The sequence below is a fragment of the Salvelinus fontinalis genome, chromosome 17 (genome assembly GCF_029448725.1).
Source record: "Salvelinus fontinalis isolate EN_2023a chromosome 17, ASM2944872v1, whole genome shotgun sequence".
Lineage (NCBI taxonomy): Eukaryota > Metazoa > Chordata > Actinopteri > Salmoniformes > Salmonidae > Salvelinus > Salvelinus fontinalis.
This window is the reverse complement of record NC_074681.1, coordinates 33,256,620-33,272,459: the sequence shown is the minus strand read 5'-3', so window position 1 is coordinate 33,272,459 and position 15,840 is coordinate 33,256,620. Positions and strand designations below refer to the sequence as shown.

The 15,840-nt window shown below is 42.8% G+C and overlaps 1 protein-coding gene across 1 annotated transcript; it reads left to right on the top strand.

The window, feature by feature from the left end:
- Positions 1–763: 763 nt before the first annotated feature.
- LOC129814602 (uncharacterized) lies at positions 764–2,684 on the top strand. The gene is made up of 2 exons (XM_055867775.1): positions 764–1,437; positions 2,361–2,684. Exons 1-2 carry the CDS (start codon positions 894–896, stop codon positions 2,546–2,548), a joined length of 732 nt encoding a protein of 243 aa, XP_055723750.1. The 5' UTR covers positions 764–893; the 3' UTR covers positions 2,549–2,684.
- The last annotated feature ends 13,156 nt before the right edge of the window (positions 2,685–15,840 follow it).

Here is a 15,840-nt window from a genome sequence, read left to right as displayed (position 1 = left end):
AACCGACATACATTCTCATGTTGAATTGTATGTTGAGTGAACAAACAAACTTGAGTATTTATTCTATCTTAATTGCATATATCCGAGTGTAAAAATGTAACTCTTTATAACAGTGAATTACATACGGTACCAGTTAAACGTTTGGACACGCCTACTCATTTCAGGGTTTTTCGTTATTTTTACTATTTTCTACATTGCAGGATAATAGTGAAGACATCAAAACTATGAAATAACACATATGGAATCATGTAGTAACCAAAAAAGTGTTAAAGTATTTGAGATTATTGTCAACCCTGTCAACCCTGCTAGCTAGCCAGCTAGCCACCGAATAGCAGCACTGTAGAAACGATTACATTACAACGGAACGACTTGATTAGTGTAGTGTTAGCTAGCTACATAGTTGTCTTTGCTATCTTTGTATCTAAGATAATTGTGTAGTTTTGAGTAATTATCGGTTAGCTAGCCAGCTATTTTCGTCCGCCGCGCTGCCGTTCTCCTTCCTAGTCAACACTGCTAGCTAACACTGCTAGCTAGCCAACTTCTACCGAATAGCAGCACTGTAGAAACTTACATTACAACGGAACGACTTGATTAGCGTAGTGTTAGCTAGCTACATAGTTGTCTTTGCTGTCCTTGTATCCAAGATAATTGTGTAGTTTAGAGAAATTTTGAGAAATTGTCGAGGTTACCTAGCCAGCTACACTTTCAACAACGCAGCCACTGCTAGCCAGCCTACTTCACCAGCCAGCAGTACTATATCATTTTAGTCAATAAGATTTTTTTATTTATTTTTTGCAACGTAAGCTTAACTTTCTGAACATTCGAGACGTGTAGTCCACTTGTCATTCTAATCTCCTTTGCATTAGCGTAGCCTCTTCTGTAGCCTGTCAACTATGTGTCTGTCTATCCCTGTTCTCTCCTCTCTGCACAGACCATACAAACGCTTCACACCGCGTGGCCGCTGCCACCCTAACCTGGTGGTCCCAGCCCGCACGACCCACGTGGAGTTCCAGGTCTCCGGTAGCCTCTGGAACTGCCGATCTGCGGCCAACAAGGCAGAGCTCATCTCAGCCTATGCTTCCCTCCAGTCCCTCGACTTCTTGGCACTGACGGAAACATGGCTCACCACAGATAACACTGCTACTCCTACTGCTCTCTCTTCGTCTGCCCACGTGTTCTCGCACACCCCGAGAGCTTCTGGTCAGCGGGGTGGTGGCACCGGGATCCTCATCTCTCCCAAGTGGTCATTCTCTCTTTCTCCCCTTACCCATCTGTCTATCGCCTCCTTTGAATTCCATGCTGTCACAGTTACCAGCCCTTTCAAGCTTAACATCCTTATCATTTATCGCCCTCCAGGTTCCCTCGGAGAGTTCATCAATGAGCTTGATGCCTTGATAAGCTCCTTTCCTGAGGACGGCTCACCTCTCACAGTTCTGGGTGACTTTAACCTCCCCACGTCTACCTTTGACTCATTCCTCTCTGCCTCCTTCTTTCCACTCCTCTCCTCTTTTGACCTCACCCTCTCACCTTCCCCCCCTACTCACAAGGCAGGCAATACGCTTGACCTCATCTTTACTAGATGCTGTTCTTCCACTAACCTCATTACAACTCCCCTCCAAGTCTCCGACCACTACCTTGTATCCTTTTCCCTCTCGCTCTCATCCAACACTTCCCACACTGCCCCTACTCGGATGGTATCGCGCCGTCCCAACCTTCGCTCTCTCTCCCCCGCTACTCTCTCCTCTTCCATCCTATCATCTCTTCCCTCTGCTCAAACCTTCTCCAACCTATCTCCTGATTCTGCCTCCTCAACCCTCCTCTCCTCCCTTTCTGCATCCTTTGACTCTCTATGTCCCCTATCCTCCAGGCCGGCTCGGACCTCCCCTCCCGCTCCGTGGCTCGACGACTCATTGCGAGCTCACAGAACAGGGCTCCGGGCAGCCGAGCGGAAATGAGGAAAACTCGCCTCCCTGCGGACCTGGCATCCTTTCACTCCCTCCTCTCTACATTTTCCTCTTCTGTCTCTGCTGCTAAAGCCACTTTCTACCACTCTAAATTCCAAGCATCTGCCTCTAACCCTAGGAAGCTCTTTGCCACCTTCTCCTCCCTTCTGAATCCTCCTCCCCCTCCCCCCCTCCTCCCTCTCTGTAGACGACTTCGTCAACCATTTCGAAAAGAAGGTCGACGACATTCGATCCTCGTTTGCTAAGTCAAACGACACCGCTGGTTCTGCTCACACTGCCCTACCCTGTGCTCTGACCTCTTTCTCCCCTCTCTCTCCAGATGAAATCTCGCGTCTTGTGACGGCCGGCCGCCCAACAACCTGCCCGCTTGACCCTATCCCCTCCTCTCTTCTCCAGACCATTTCCGGAGACCTTCTCCCTTACCTCACCTCCCTCATCAACTCATCCTTGACCGCTGGCTACGTCCCTTCCGTCTTCAAGAGAGCGAGAGTTGCACCCCTTCTGAAAAAACCTACACTCGATCCCGCCGATGTCAACAACTACAGACCAGTATCCCTTCTTTCTTTTCTCTCCAAAACTCTTGAACGTGCCGTCCTTGGCCAGCTCTCCTGCTATCTCTCTCAGAATGACCTTCTTGATCCAAATCAGTCAGGTTTCAAGACTAGTCACTCAACTGAGACTGCTCTTCTCTGTATCACGGAGGCGCTCTGCACTGCTAAAGCTAACTCTTTCTCCTCTGCTCTCATTCTTCTAGACCTATCGGCTTCCTTCGATACTGTGAACCATCAGATCCTCCTCTCCACCCTCTCCGAGTTGGGCATCTCCGGCGCGGCCCACGCTTGGATTGCGTCCTACCTGACAGGTCGCTCCTACCAGGTGGCGTGGCGAGAATCTGTCTCCTCACCACGTGCTCTCACCACTGGTGTCCCCCAGGGCTCTGTTCTAGGCCCTCTCCTATTCTCGCTATACACCAAGTCACTTGGCTCTGTCATAACCTCACATGGTCTCTGCTATCATTGCTATGCAGACGACACACAATTAATCTTCTCCTTTCCCCCTTCTGATGACCAGGTGGAGAATCGCATCTCTGCATGTCTGGCAGACATATCAGTGTGGATGACAGATCACCACCTCAAGCTGAACCTCGGCAAGACGGAGCTGCTCTTCCTCCCGGGGAAGGACTGCCCGTTCCATGATCTCGCCATCACGGTTGACAACTCCATTGTGTCCTCCTCCCAGAGCGCTAAGAACCTTGGCGTGATCCTGGACACCACCCTGTCGTTCTCAACTAACATCAAGGCGGTGGACCGTTCCTGTAGGTTCATGCTCTACAACATCCGCAGAGTACGACCATGCCTCACACAGGAAGCGGCGCAGGTCCTAATCCAGGCACTTGTCATCTCCCGTCTGGATTACTGCAACTCGCTGTTGGCTGGGCTCCCTGCCTGTGCCATTAACCTGTCTAGGATCAGCGTGCCGCTAGCGGCACCCCCCCCCCCACTGAAAAACCAGTGCCGCGAAATTCAAAAAAAATATTTTTTTTTAATATTTAACTTTCACACATTAAAGTCCAATACAGCTAATGAAAGACACAGATCTTGTGAATCCAGTCAACATGTCCGATTTTTAAAATGTTTTACAGGGAAGACACAATATGTAAAGATGTACATCTATTACCTAAAAACACATTAGCATAATCCACCATCTTTTATTTGTCCACCAACACCAGTAGCCATCACCAATTCGGCTAAACTAAGATATTTATAGCCCCTAACCAACAAAAAAACTCATTAGATGACAGTCTGATAACATATTTATGGTATGGGATAGGTTTTGTTAGAAAAAAGTGCATATTTCAGGTAGATGGCATAGGTTACAATTGCACCCACCGTCACAAATGGAATAGAAAAACTACTTAGAGCAACGTGTTTACCTACTTACTAATCATCAAACATTTCGTAAAAATACACAGCATACACGAATCGAAAGACACAGATCCTGTGAATACAGACAATATTTCAGATTTTCTAAGTGTCTTACAGCGAAAACACAATAAATCGTTATATTAGCATAGCACATAGCACATAGCAGCCCAGCATTGATTCTAGCCAAAGTGAGCGATAACGTCAACATCGCCAAAAATATATTAATTTTTTCACTAACCTTCTCAGAATTCTTCAGATGACACTCCTGTAACATCATATTACACAATCCATATAGAGTTTGATCGAAAACGTTTATATTTAGCCACCAAAATCATGGTTAGACAATGTGAAATGTAGCTCAGCTGGTCAGAAAATGTCCTTGCGCCACTTAGACAGTGATCTACTCTTATACATAAATACTCATAAACGTGACTAAAAAATATAGGGTGGACAGGGATTGATAGACAATTTAATTCTTAATACAATTGCGGAATTACATTTTTTAATTTATCCTTACTTTTCAATACAGTTTGCGCCAAGCGAAGCTACGTCAAAAAACATGGCGTCCTAAGCCACTAAAATGTTTCGACAGAAACACGATTTATCATAATAAAAATGTCCTACTATGAGCTGTTCTTCCATCAGTATCTTGGGCAAAGGATCCTTTCTTGGGAGTAATCGTCTTTTGGTGGAAAGCTGTCCTCTTGCCATGTGGAAATGCCAACTGCGTTCGGGATGAACTGAAAAGCGTGCCCGGCTATTCACATCGTTTCAAAAATAAATGTCCCAAAATCGCACTAAACGGATATAAATTGCTATAAAACGCTTTAAATTAACTACCTTATGATGTTTTTAACTCCTATAAAGAGTGAAAAGATGACCGGAGAAATATAACAGGCTAAACTAACGCTTGGAACAGGAGCGGCTCGGTGTCCTCCACGCGCGTTACGCACCAAGAAAAGACTTGCTAGCTACAGGGTTTTTTCATTTGTAGTGCCTGTGAACGCGCAATCGACCCCATTGGAATCGTCATCACGTAAAGGCATCCAGGGGAAGACGTAAGAAGTGTCCGTATAGTCATAGCAATAACAGTGCCCTTTTAACTGACTTCAGAACAGTGGCCAACATTTCTGAAATCTGACTCCATGTCAGGGAAATTGCTGTAGAATGGGCTCTGTTCCACTTAGAGACAAAATTTCAACTCCTATAGAAACTATAGACTGTTTTCTATCCAATAATAATAATAAAATGCATATTGTACGATCAAGGATTTTGTGGGAAGCCGTTTCAAAAATTACCCAATTAGCATAAATAGTCTCAACAGCGCCCCCATCCTCAACAGGTTAAACCCCTACAACTCATCCAGAACGCCGCAGCCCGTCTGGTGTTCAACCTTCCCAAGTTCTCTCACGTCACCCCGCTCCTCCGCTCTCTCCACTGGCTTCCAGTTGAAGCTCGCATCCGCTACAAGACCATGGTGCTTGCCTACGGAGCTGTGAGGGGAACGGCACCTCAGTACCTTCAGGCTCTGATCAGGCCCTACACCCAAACAAGGGCACTGCGTTCATCCACCTCTGGCCTGCTCGCCTCCCTACCACTGAGGAAGTACAGTTCCCGCTCAGCCCAGTCAAAACTGTTCGCTGCTCTGGCACCCCAATGGTGGAACAAACTCCCTCACGACGCCAGGACAGCGGAGTCAATCACCACCTTCCGGAGACACCTGAAACCCCACCTCTTTAAGGAATACCTAGAATAGGATAAAGCAATCCTTCTGACCCCCCCCCCCCCCCTAAAAGATCTTGATGCACTATTATAAAGTGGCTGTTCCACTGGATGTCATAAGGTGAATGCACCAATTTGTAAGTCGCTCTGGATAAGAGCGTCTGCTAAATGACTTAAATGTAAATGTAAAATTATTCAAAGTAGCCACCCTTTGCCTTAATGACAGCTTTGCACACTCTTGTCATTCTCTAAACCATCTTCATGAGGTAGTCACCTGGAATGCATTTAAATTAACAGGTGTGCCTTGTTAAAAGTTAACTTGTGGAATTTCTTTCCTTCTTAATGTGTTTGAGCCAATCAGATGTGTTGTGACAAGGTAGGGGTGGTATACTTGGTAAAAGACCAAGTCCATATTATGTCAAGAACAGCTCAAATAAGCAAAGAGAAACGACAGTCCATCATTACTTTAAGACATGAAGGTCAGTCAATGCGGAAAATGTCTAGAATTTTGAACACTTCTTCAAGTGCAGTCGCAAAAATCATCAAGCGCTATGATGAAACTGGCTCTCATGAGGACCGCCACAGGAATAGAAGACCCAGATTAACCTTTGCTGAAGAGGATAAGTTCATTAGAGGTAACTGCACCTCAGATTGCAGCCAAAATAAATGCTTCACAGAGTTCAAGTAACAGACACATCTGAACATCAACTGTTCAGAGGAGACTTAGGCCTTCATGGTCGAATTGCTGCAAAGAAACCAGATTGCTGCAAAGAAATCTGTCTTTTGTCCAAATATGCAATTTTTGGTTCCAATTGCAGTGTGTTTGTGAGACGCAGAGTAGGTGAACGGATGATCTCCGCATGTGTGGTTCCCACTGTGAAGCATGGAGTAGCAGGTGTGATGGTGTGGGAGTGTTTTGCTGGTGACACTGTCAATGATTTATTTAGAATTCAAGGCACAGTTAAAACTTCTTCAGGCTGCAGGGTGAATATTGAAAAAACTGGAAAATATGTGCACATTTTCAAACGGCCTCTTAAGAAATTTTTGATTTTACAATATGCATATATTTACTACTGTTGGATAGATAAGTCTATAGTTTCTAAAAACGTTTTAATTATTTCTCTAAGTGGAATAGAACTATTTTTACAGCCATTTTCCCAGCCGAATTGAGATTTCCAAAATGCGATGTGTCTCTTTAAGACCTTGTCTATACAAGGTCATGACACTTAGGACCGTAGAAACAGGTCATATGCCTTCATCTGGGTGTAATGCGGAAGTGAGAGTTGAAAGGAGTCGAATATCTCTTCCATGGACTGAATACCACATCTTCTTGTGAGACCTGCGCAGTTAAAAAAAAATTCCGGGCGCGAGGCAGAATCTGGACTTGGCTCATGGAAGACGCTCGTTTAAGGTGAATATGACCTCTAGCTACGATATTATTTGATACATGTCAAAAAATCATCCTAAAGTATGTTTTTTCAATATACTTTAATTATATTATTGCAATTTATTCTGGACTTTAGACGTGATGCTTTGGAAGAATTTTTTGAAGAAAGACAGATTAGCGCCGCACGGCCGTTGTGCTTGCTAACCAAAGAGGGAAATATTTCGTTCTGCAACCCAACTAAAGACTGTACTGGACATTGGACCCCGTTACAACATTCTGATGGAAGATCAACAAAGATAAGGACCCAATTTGGGATGCTTTTTCATATATCTGTCGAACTGTGCTATGCTAGCGCTTGACTAGAATCAATGCTGCCGTATGCTAGCTAATGTTGTAAGCTAATATAACGATATATATTGTGTTTTCGCTGTAAAACACTTCAAAAATCGGAAATATTGGCTCTATTCACACAATATTTGTCTTTCATTAGCTATCCACCATATGTTTTTCTGAAATGTTTTATGAGGTGTAATTAGTAGTTGACGTTGGTGTCTGTATTTTCTCTGGCTACTCCCGGTCGATTTCAGACTGTAGCTAGGATGTAGCTATGATGGGAGCTGCAATGTAAAACTGATTTATAGCTAAAATATGCACATTTTTTGAACAAAACATAGATTTATTGTGTAACATGTTATAGGACTGTCATCTGAGGTAGTTTTTTCTAGGTTCTTTAGGTTGGTTCTAGGTTAGTTCGGTTGGCTTGTGCATGCTACTTGAATCATAATTCATACATCATAATCATAATCATACGTGTCTGTCCACTTTTGTATTTGGTGGTGAGCTAACATAAATATATGTGGTGTTTTCTCTGTAAAACATTTAAAAAAATCGGACATGTTGGCTGGATTGACAAGATGTTTATCTTTCAAATGCTGTCTTGGACTTGTTAATGTGTGAATGTTAAATATTTTTAAAAAATAGATTTTGAATTTCGCGCCCTGCAGCTGTTGTCATTTTCGTTCCGACGTCGGGCTTGCAGCCCAAACAGGTTATTAACCAGCATGGCTACCACAGCATTCTGCAGCTATACGCCATCCCATCTGGTTTGCGGTTAGTGGGACTGTCATTTGTTTTTCAACAATGACCCAAAAACACACCTCCAGGCTGTGTACGGGCTATTTCACCAAGGAGAGTGATGGAGTGCTACATCAGATGACCTGGCCTCCACAATCACCCGACCTAAACCCAATTGGGATGAGTTGGACTGCAGCGTGAAGGAAAAGCATCCAACAAGTGCCTAGCATATGTGGGAACTACTTCAATACTTTTGGAAAAGCATTCCTCATGAAGCTGGTGCAAAGCTGTCATCAAGGCAAAGGGTGGCTACTTGAAAGAATCTCAAATCTCAAATATATTTAGATATTTTCTTTAACTTCTTATGGCTGCAGGGACAGTATTGAGTAGCTTGGATGAAAGATGCACAGAGGTGCCCATAGTAAACTGCCTGCTCCTCAGTCCCAGTTGCTAATATATGCATATTATTATTCATATTGGATAGAAAACACTCTGAAGTTTCTAAAACTGTTTGAATTATGTCTGAGTATAACAGAACTCATATGGCAGGCAAAAACCTGAGAAGTTCCATTTCCTGTTTGGATTTTTTCTGAGGTGGCAGATTTTCAAACAAGCTCTCATTGAAATTACAGCGAGATATTGATGAGTTTTCTTCCTACGGCTTCCACTAGATGTCAACAGTCAATAGAACTTTGTCTGATGACTTTAATGTGAAGGGGGGCCGAAGGAGACAGGAATTAATCACCACTGCCACGAGCTGACCATGCTTTCACCATGCGCGTTCACATAAGGAGGACCTCCGTTCCACCGCTCATCTGAAGTCAATCTAATTCTCCGGTTGGAACGTTATTCAAGATGTTTGTTAACAACATTCTAAAGATTGATTCAGTACATCCGTTGACATGTTTCTACTGACTGTTACGGAACTTTTGGACATTTCGTCACGTTATAGTGGACGCGCTTTGTGACTTTGGAATTGTTTACCAAACGCGCTAACCAAAGTAGCTAATTGGACATAAATAACGGACATTATCGAACAAATTAAGCATTTATTGTGGACCTGGGATTCCTAGGACTGCATTCTGATGAAGTTCATCAAAGGTAAAGAAACATTTATCATGTATTTTCTGTTTTCTGTTGACTCCAAAATGGCGGCAAATTTTATTATATTTCTGAGCTCCGTCTCAGATTATTGCATGGTTTGCTTTTTCCGTAAAGTTTTTTTGAAATCTGACACAGCGGTTGCATTAAGGAGAGGTATATCTATAATTCCATGTGTATAACTTGTATTATCATCTACATTTATGATGAGTATTTCTGTTGAAACGATTTGGCTATGCAAAATCACTTGATGTTTTTGGGAACTAGTGAATGTAACGCTCCAATGTAAACTCAGATTTTTTGATATATATATGAACTTTATCAAACAAAACATGCATGTATTGTGTAACATGAAGTCCTGTGAGTGTCATCTGATGAAGATAATCAAAGGTTAGTGATTCATTTTATCTCTATTTCTGCTTTTTGTGACTGCTATATTTCGCTGTAAAAATTGCTGTGCTTATTGTGGTTTGGTGGTGACCTAACATAATCGTTTGGTGTGCTTTTGCTGAAAGCATATTTGAAATCAGACACTTTGGTGGGATTAACAACAAGATTACCTTTAAAATTATATAAAACACATGTATGTTTGAGGAATTTTAATTATGAGATTTCTGTTGTTTGAATTTGGCGCCCTGCATTTTCACTGGCTGTTGTCATATCGATCCCGGTAGCGGGATGCAGCCATAAGAAGTTACTACTTTTTTGGGGGGTCTTGCAAACTGATGTGTAATTCCAGTTGAAATCCAGCTAGAGTGAGGATATCTAACAAGTGGAACATTAAATCACTTGCAGGGAAGATTTTTAAGACTACCTAAATCATATAAACTGGAAATGCCATATCATTATTAACAGGTGCAAAAGGTCCAACCACTAACAGATTGAATTAGTTTAGAAGAAACTGTTATTTATGTTTGTGTAGCATAAGATTAAACAACCAATCAGTGCCCTTTTAAAAAGACAGGTATTGAAACAAACAATTCTGAAAATCAACCATGATATTGATGGGTGTAGTTTTAAATGGTTTTGAGCAAAATACAGTTGTAATTTTACTCAACAAGCTTGTTCAAATTCAGCTCACTTTTTTTTGATTCAAAGTATAATTGTTATACAACCAGCTGCAATTTAACTGAGTTTGCTCAACAGTTGGGTATATACTGCTGAACCAACATACATTCTCATGTTGAATTGTATGTTCACTCAACCTTTAATTTTAGGTTGCGCAAACATATAATACAGTGTTGCCTTCCAAAGGCAAACATGAATTTGTCATTTGACTCAAAAAGCATTTAAGCTTTTTCAAATTCAGCTCACTTCGAGCAGAGTTTGTTGGGTGAACAAACTTTAACACATTAGCTAACGTTCTTTTTTAATTTGAAGTCCAATTCACAGACTAACACGGATAAAGCAATTGGTTAAGTTTTTATTTAATATTTTACATTGCGGTATTAGTGGTTCTCTGGTCTCGCTTACCCATATAGACATTTATCCTTTGGTTTGAGTCCCAGCACTTATGCAGAGATGTGGTGCAGCCACTCTTTTGCATGTTTGAGAGATCATTAGGGCTTTTCACATAGTTGTGCTGTAACCACAGCTGCAGCCATATTACAATGAGGGTGATCTGTACTATGTTCAAGAACTATAGCACGGTTATAATACTGTGTGTGTGTGCGCAGTGTACAAAACATTCCATGACATACAGTGCATTTGGAAAGTATGCACCCTTCACTTTTCCACATTTTGTTAAGTTACAGCCTTATTCTAAAATGGATTAAATCATTTTCCCCACCCTCATCAATCTACACACAATAGCCCATAATGACCAAACAAAAACAGGTTTTTAGACATTTTTGCAAATGTATTAAAAATAAACAAGAGAAATATCAAATTTACATACATTTTAGTATTTTCTTAGACGCTCTTATCCAAGGCAATTTGGGTTAAGTGCCTTGCTCAAAGACACAAACAGATGTTTTCATCTAGGTGGCTCCGGGAATAGTACTAGCAACCTTGCAGTTACTGGCCCACCGCTCTTAACCGCTAAGCTACCTGCCACCCATTTACGCAAGTATTCAGACCCTTTACTCAGTACTTTGTTGAAGCACCTTTGGCAGCGATTACAGCCTCAAGTCTTCTTGGGTATGTCGCTACAAGCTTGGAACACCTGTGTTTAGGACGTTTCTCCCATTCTTCTTTGCAGATCCTCTCAAGCTCTGTCAGGTTGGATGGGGAGCTTCGCTGCACAGCTATTTCAGGTCTCTCCAGTGATGTTCGATTGGGTTCAAGTACGGGCTCTGACTGAGCCACTGAAGGACATTCAGAGACTTTTCCCGAAGCCACTCCTGCATTGTCTTTCCTGTTGGAAGGTGAACCTTCGCCCTAGTCTGACGTCCTGAGCCCTCTGGAGCAGGTTTTCATCAAGGATCTCTCTGTATCCTGACTAGTCGGCCAGTCCCTGCTGCTGAAAAACATCCCCACAGCATGTTGCTGCCTCCACCATGCTTCACCATGGGGAAGGTATTGGCCAGGTGATGAGCGGTGCCTAGTTTCCTCCAGACGAGACGCTTGGCATTCAGACCTAAGAGTTCAATCTTGGTTTCATCAGACCAGAGAATTTTGTTTTTCATGGTCTGAGAGTCCTTTAGGTGCCTTTTGGAAAACTCAAGCGAGCTGTCGTGTGCCTTTTACTGAGGAGTGGCTTGCGTCTGGCCACTCTACCACCAAGGCCTGATTGGTGAAGTGCTGCAAAGATGGTTCTCCTTCTGGAAGGTTCTCCCATCTCCACAGAGGAACTCTGGAGCTCTGTCAGAGTGACCATCGGGTTTCTGGTCACCTCCCTGACCAAGGCCGCCCTCCTCCAACTGTGGGACCTTATATAGACAGGTGTGTGCCTTTCCAAATCATGTCCAATCAATTCATTTACCACAAGTGGACTCCAATTAAGTTGTAGAAACATCTCAAGGATGATCAATGGAAACAGGATGCACCTGAGCTCAACACTCAAAGTGTCTGAATACTTAAGGTAAATAAAGTATTTATAAAAACCTGTTTTCGCTCAGTCATTATGGGGTAATGTGTGTAGATTAATATTTTTTAAATGTAATCTATTTTAGAATGAGGCTGTAACGTAACAAAATGTGTAACAAGGGGTGGTCTGTAGACTCGTCTGTAGACTGACCTGGTGAATCCAGGTGAAAGCGAAGATCCCTTATTGATGTTACTTGTTAAATCCACGTCAGTTGGTGTAGATGAAGGGAAAGAGACAAGGTAATGAAGCATTTTAAAACCTTGAGACAATTGAGACATGGATTGTGTCTGTGTGCCATTCAGAGGGTGAATGGCCAAGACAAAAGAGTTAGCTGCTTTTGAACGGGGTATGGTAGTAGGCGCCAGGCGCACCGGTTTGAGTGTGTCAAGAACTGTGACACTGCTGGGTTTTTCACGCTCAACCGTTTCCTATGTGTATCAACAATGTTCCACCACCCAAAGGACATCCAGCCAAGCATTGTTGTCAACATGGGCCAGCATCTCTGTGGAAGGTTTCGACAGCTTGTAGAGTCCATACCCTGTTCCGAGTGCAAAAGGGGGTGCAACTCTATATTTGGAAGGTGTTCCTATTGTTTTATACATTAAATTCATGTGCAACATCAGCAAAATACAGATCCCATAGCTCACCCATACTGACAGTCATATGTGGTGGAGATGCATGAGTTTCCCAGGAGTGATCCTCTTCTTTAACACCACACACAGCTCACTGTACTGTATGTATATGATGTGTGTGTGTGTGCCTGTGCTTGTGTCGCTTCAGATGATAGAAAGAACTGCCTATTTGCGGAAAACTAAATTATGCCCCGAAACATATCGATATTGCTGTTCCCTATGCCTGTTTGCAGCAGTGGGGACATCCGGATATAGCTGCCTAACTCCAAACAACTCCATACATTTTTCCACTTTAATCATAGCACAGAAAATAAAAATGTATTTCCTGCATGCATGCTTTTTCTACTGAGTCATCTCGAGTCCCATGCTATTTCAACTTTAGAAAAGGACATAGATACTTTGGTGCTTTGGTTTTTTGTGGTTTGTTTATGTATGTCTGTGTGCCTCTTTGCCTCTCTCTCCCTCTCTGCCTTGTGGTCATTACATACACTGTGAAATAAATCCTGTTGTTTTTAAGGTAACTTACTGGCAGCCAGAAGTTACTGTAAAAAAAGTAAAGGATTATTGGTCGCTGATACAAATTTGCAGATATCGCAGGTGCAGCGAAATGTTTGTTTCAAGCTCAAAATGTGCAGTAATGTCAAGCAATACAATGTCAAAGACCAGAATATAAATATTTATATACATTTATAAATATGTATGTATTTATTGATATATATATACAGTTGAAGTCAGAAGTTTACGTACACCTTAGCCAAATACATTTAAACTCAGTTTTTCACAATTCCTGACATTTAATCCTAGTAAACATTCACTGTCTTAGGTCAGTGAATTTTTTAAAGAATTTGAAATGTCAGAATAATAGTAGAGAGAATGATTTATTTCAGCTTTTATTTCTTTCATCACATTCCCAGTAGGTCAGAAGTTTAAAATACACTCAATTAGTATTTGGTATCATTGTTTAACTTGAGTCAAACATTTCGGGAAGCCGTCCACAAGCTTCCCACAATAAGTTTGGTGAATTTTGGCCCATTCCTCCTGACAGACCCAGTGTAACTGAGTTAGGTTTGGAGGCCTCCTTGCTCGCAAGCACTTTTTCAGTTCTGCCCACAAATTTTCTATGGGGCTGATGTCTTGAACTGTTGCTTCAGTATATCCACATAATTTTCTATCCTCATGAAGCTATATGTTTTGTGAAGTGCACCAGTCCCTCCTGCAGCAAAGCACCCCCCACAACATGATGCTGCCACCCCCGTGCTTCACGGTTGGGATGGTGTTCTTCGGCTTGCAAGCCTCCCCCTTTTTCCTCTAAACCTAACGATGGTCATTATGGCAAAACAGTTCTATTTTTGTTTCATCAGACCAGAGGACATTTCTCCAAAAAGTACAATGTTTGTCCCCATGTGCAGTTGCAAACCGTAGTCTGGCTTTTTTTATGGCGGTTTTGGAGCAATGGCTTCTTCCTTGCTGAGCGGCCTTTCAGGTTATATTAACGTACGACTCATTTTACTGTACCTGTTTCCTCCAGCATCTTCACAAGGTCCTTTGCTGTTGTTCTGGGATTGATTTGCACTTTTCACAACAAAGTAGATTCATCTGGGAACGCGTCTCCTTCCTGAGCGGTATGAAGGCTGCTGGTCCGATGGTGTTTATACTTGCGTATTATTGTTTGTACAGATGAACGTGATACCTTCAGGTGTTTGGAAATTGCTCCCAAGGATGAACCAGACTTGTGTAGGTCTACAATTTCTTTTAATTTTCCCATGATGTCAAGCGAAGGGGCACTGAGATTGAAGGTAGGCCTTGAAATACATTCACAGGTATACCTCAAATTGACTAAAATGATGTCAATTAGCCCATCAGAAGTTTCTAAAGCCATGACATCTTTTTCTGGAATTTTCCAAGCTGTTTAAAGGCACAGTCAACTTAGTGTGTGTAAACTTCTGGCCCACTGGAATTGTGATACAGTGATTAAGTAAAATAATCTGTCCTTAAACCATTGTTGTAAAAATGACTTATGTCATGCACAAAGTAGATGTCCTAACCGACTTGCTAAAACTATAGTTTGTTAATAAGAAATTTGTGGAGTGGTTGAAAAGCGAGTTTTAATGACTCCAACCTAAGTGTATGTAAACTTCCCACTTCAACTGTATATATATATATATATATATATATATATATTGTGGCAGACCAGCTGGGTTTGGTCAAGACGTTTACCCAGATCAGACACGGACAAAGAAGGATTAGCTCAGTTTCAAGCGTGTTTTTTAAAATAATAGATCAAAAAGAAAAGGATAGGTCTTCAGTGTTCTGGGTCTGGCTGTATCCTGTCGGGCACAAAACTGTTACCTCTGCAACCGTCAACAATAACACAGGAGTCCTTTCTTTCCCCACCCTCCCTGTGTGCTTCTGGCAGCTTTAAGGGCACGTCACAGCTGGTGAGCAATCCGCCCTTGATTACTCACCAGCACCCAATCAGCTCCAATTAGTCCTGGCTGGAGAGCCCGTCGAGACCTGGCACGTCCAGCAGATGGAGACATCGCCTCGTGATGCATACTCCATCTGTTACCAGGCCTCGACGAGTCTCCCCCTGGTGGCTGACCTGCTGTACTCCCCCCCCCCCCACCCCCCTTAGCTCTGTCGGGAAGGGGACTGTCATCAGTGCAACGTAGGTCTCCCTTCTCGATAGGGAATCTGCGTTTCCATGCTTCGCCCCTGACCTGTGCACAACAGAAAAAGAGAAGCGTTGAAGGGACAAGAACCACCTGGTGACCCGATCGTCCGTGTCCTTTCCCCTGGCTATCCAGACCAGGGGAGCATGGTCCGTGACCAGGGTGAAGTGGGTACCTAACAGGTAATACTTGATAGTGTCTAGCGCCCACTTCACCGCTAGACACTCTCAATGAAAGAGTATATACTTTGGTCAGATCAAGGGTGCTGATGTACCGGGCCTTTCCCAATCGGTCGATGAGCTCGTCCACCCTCGGCATGGGATATGAAAAAGCTG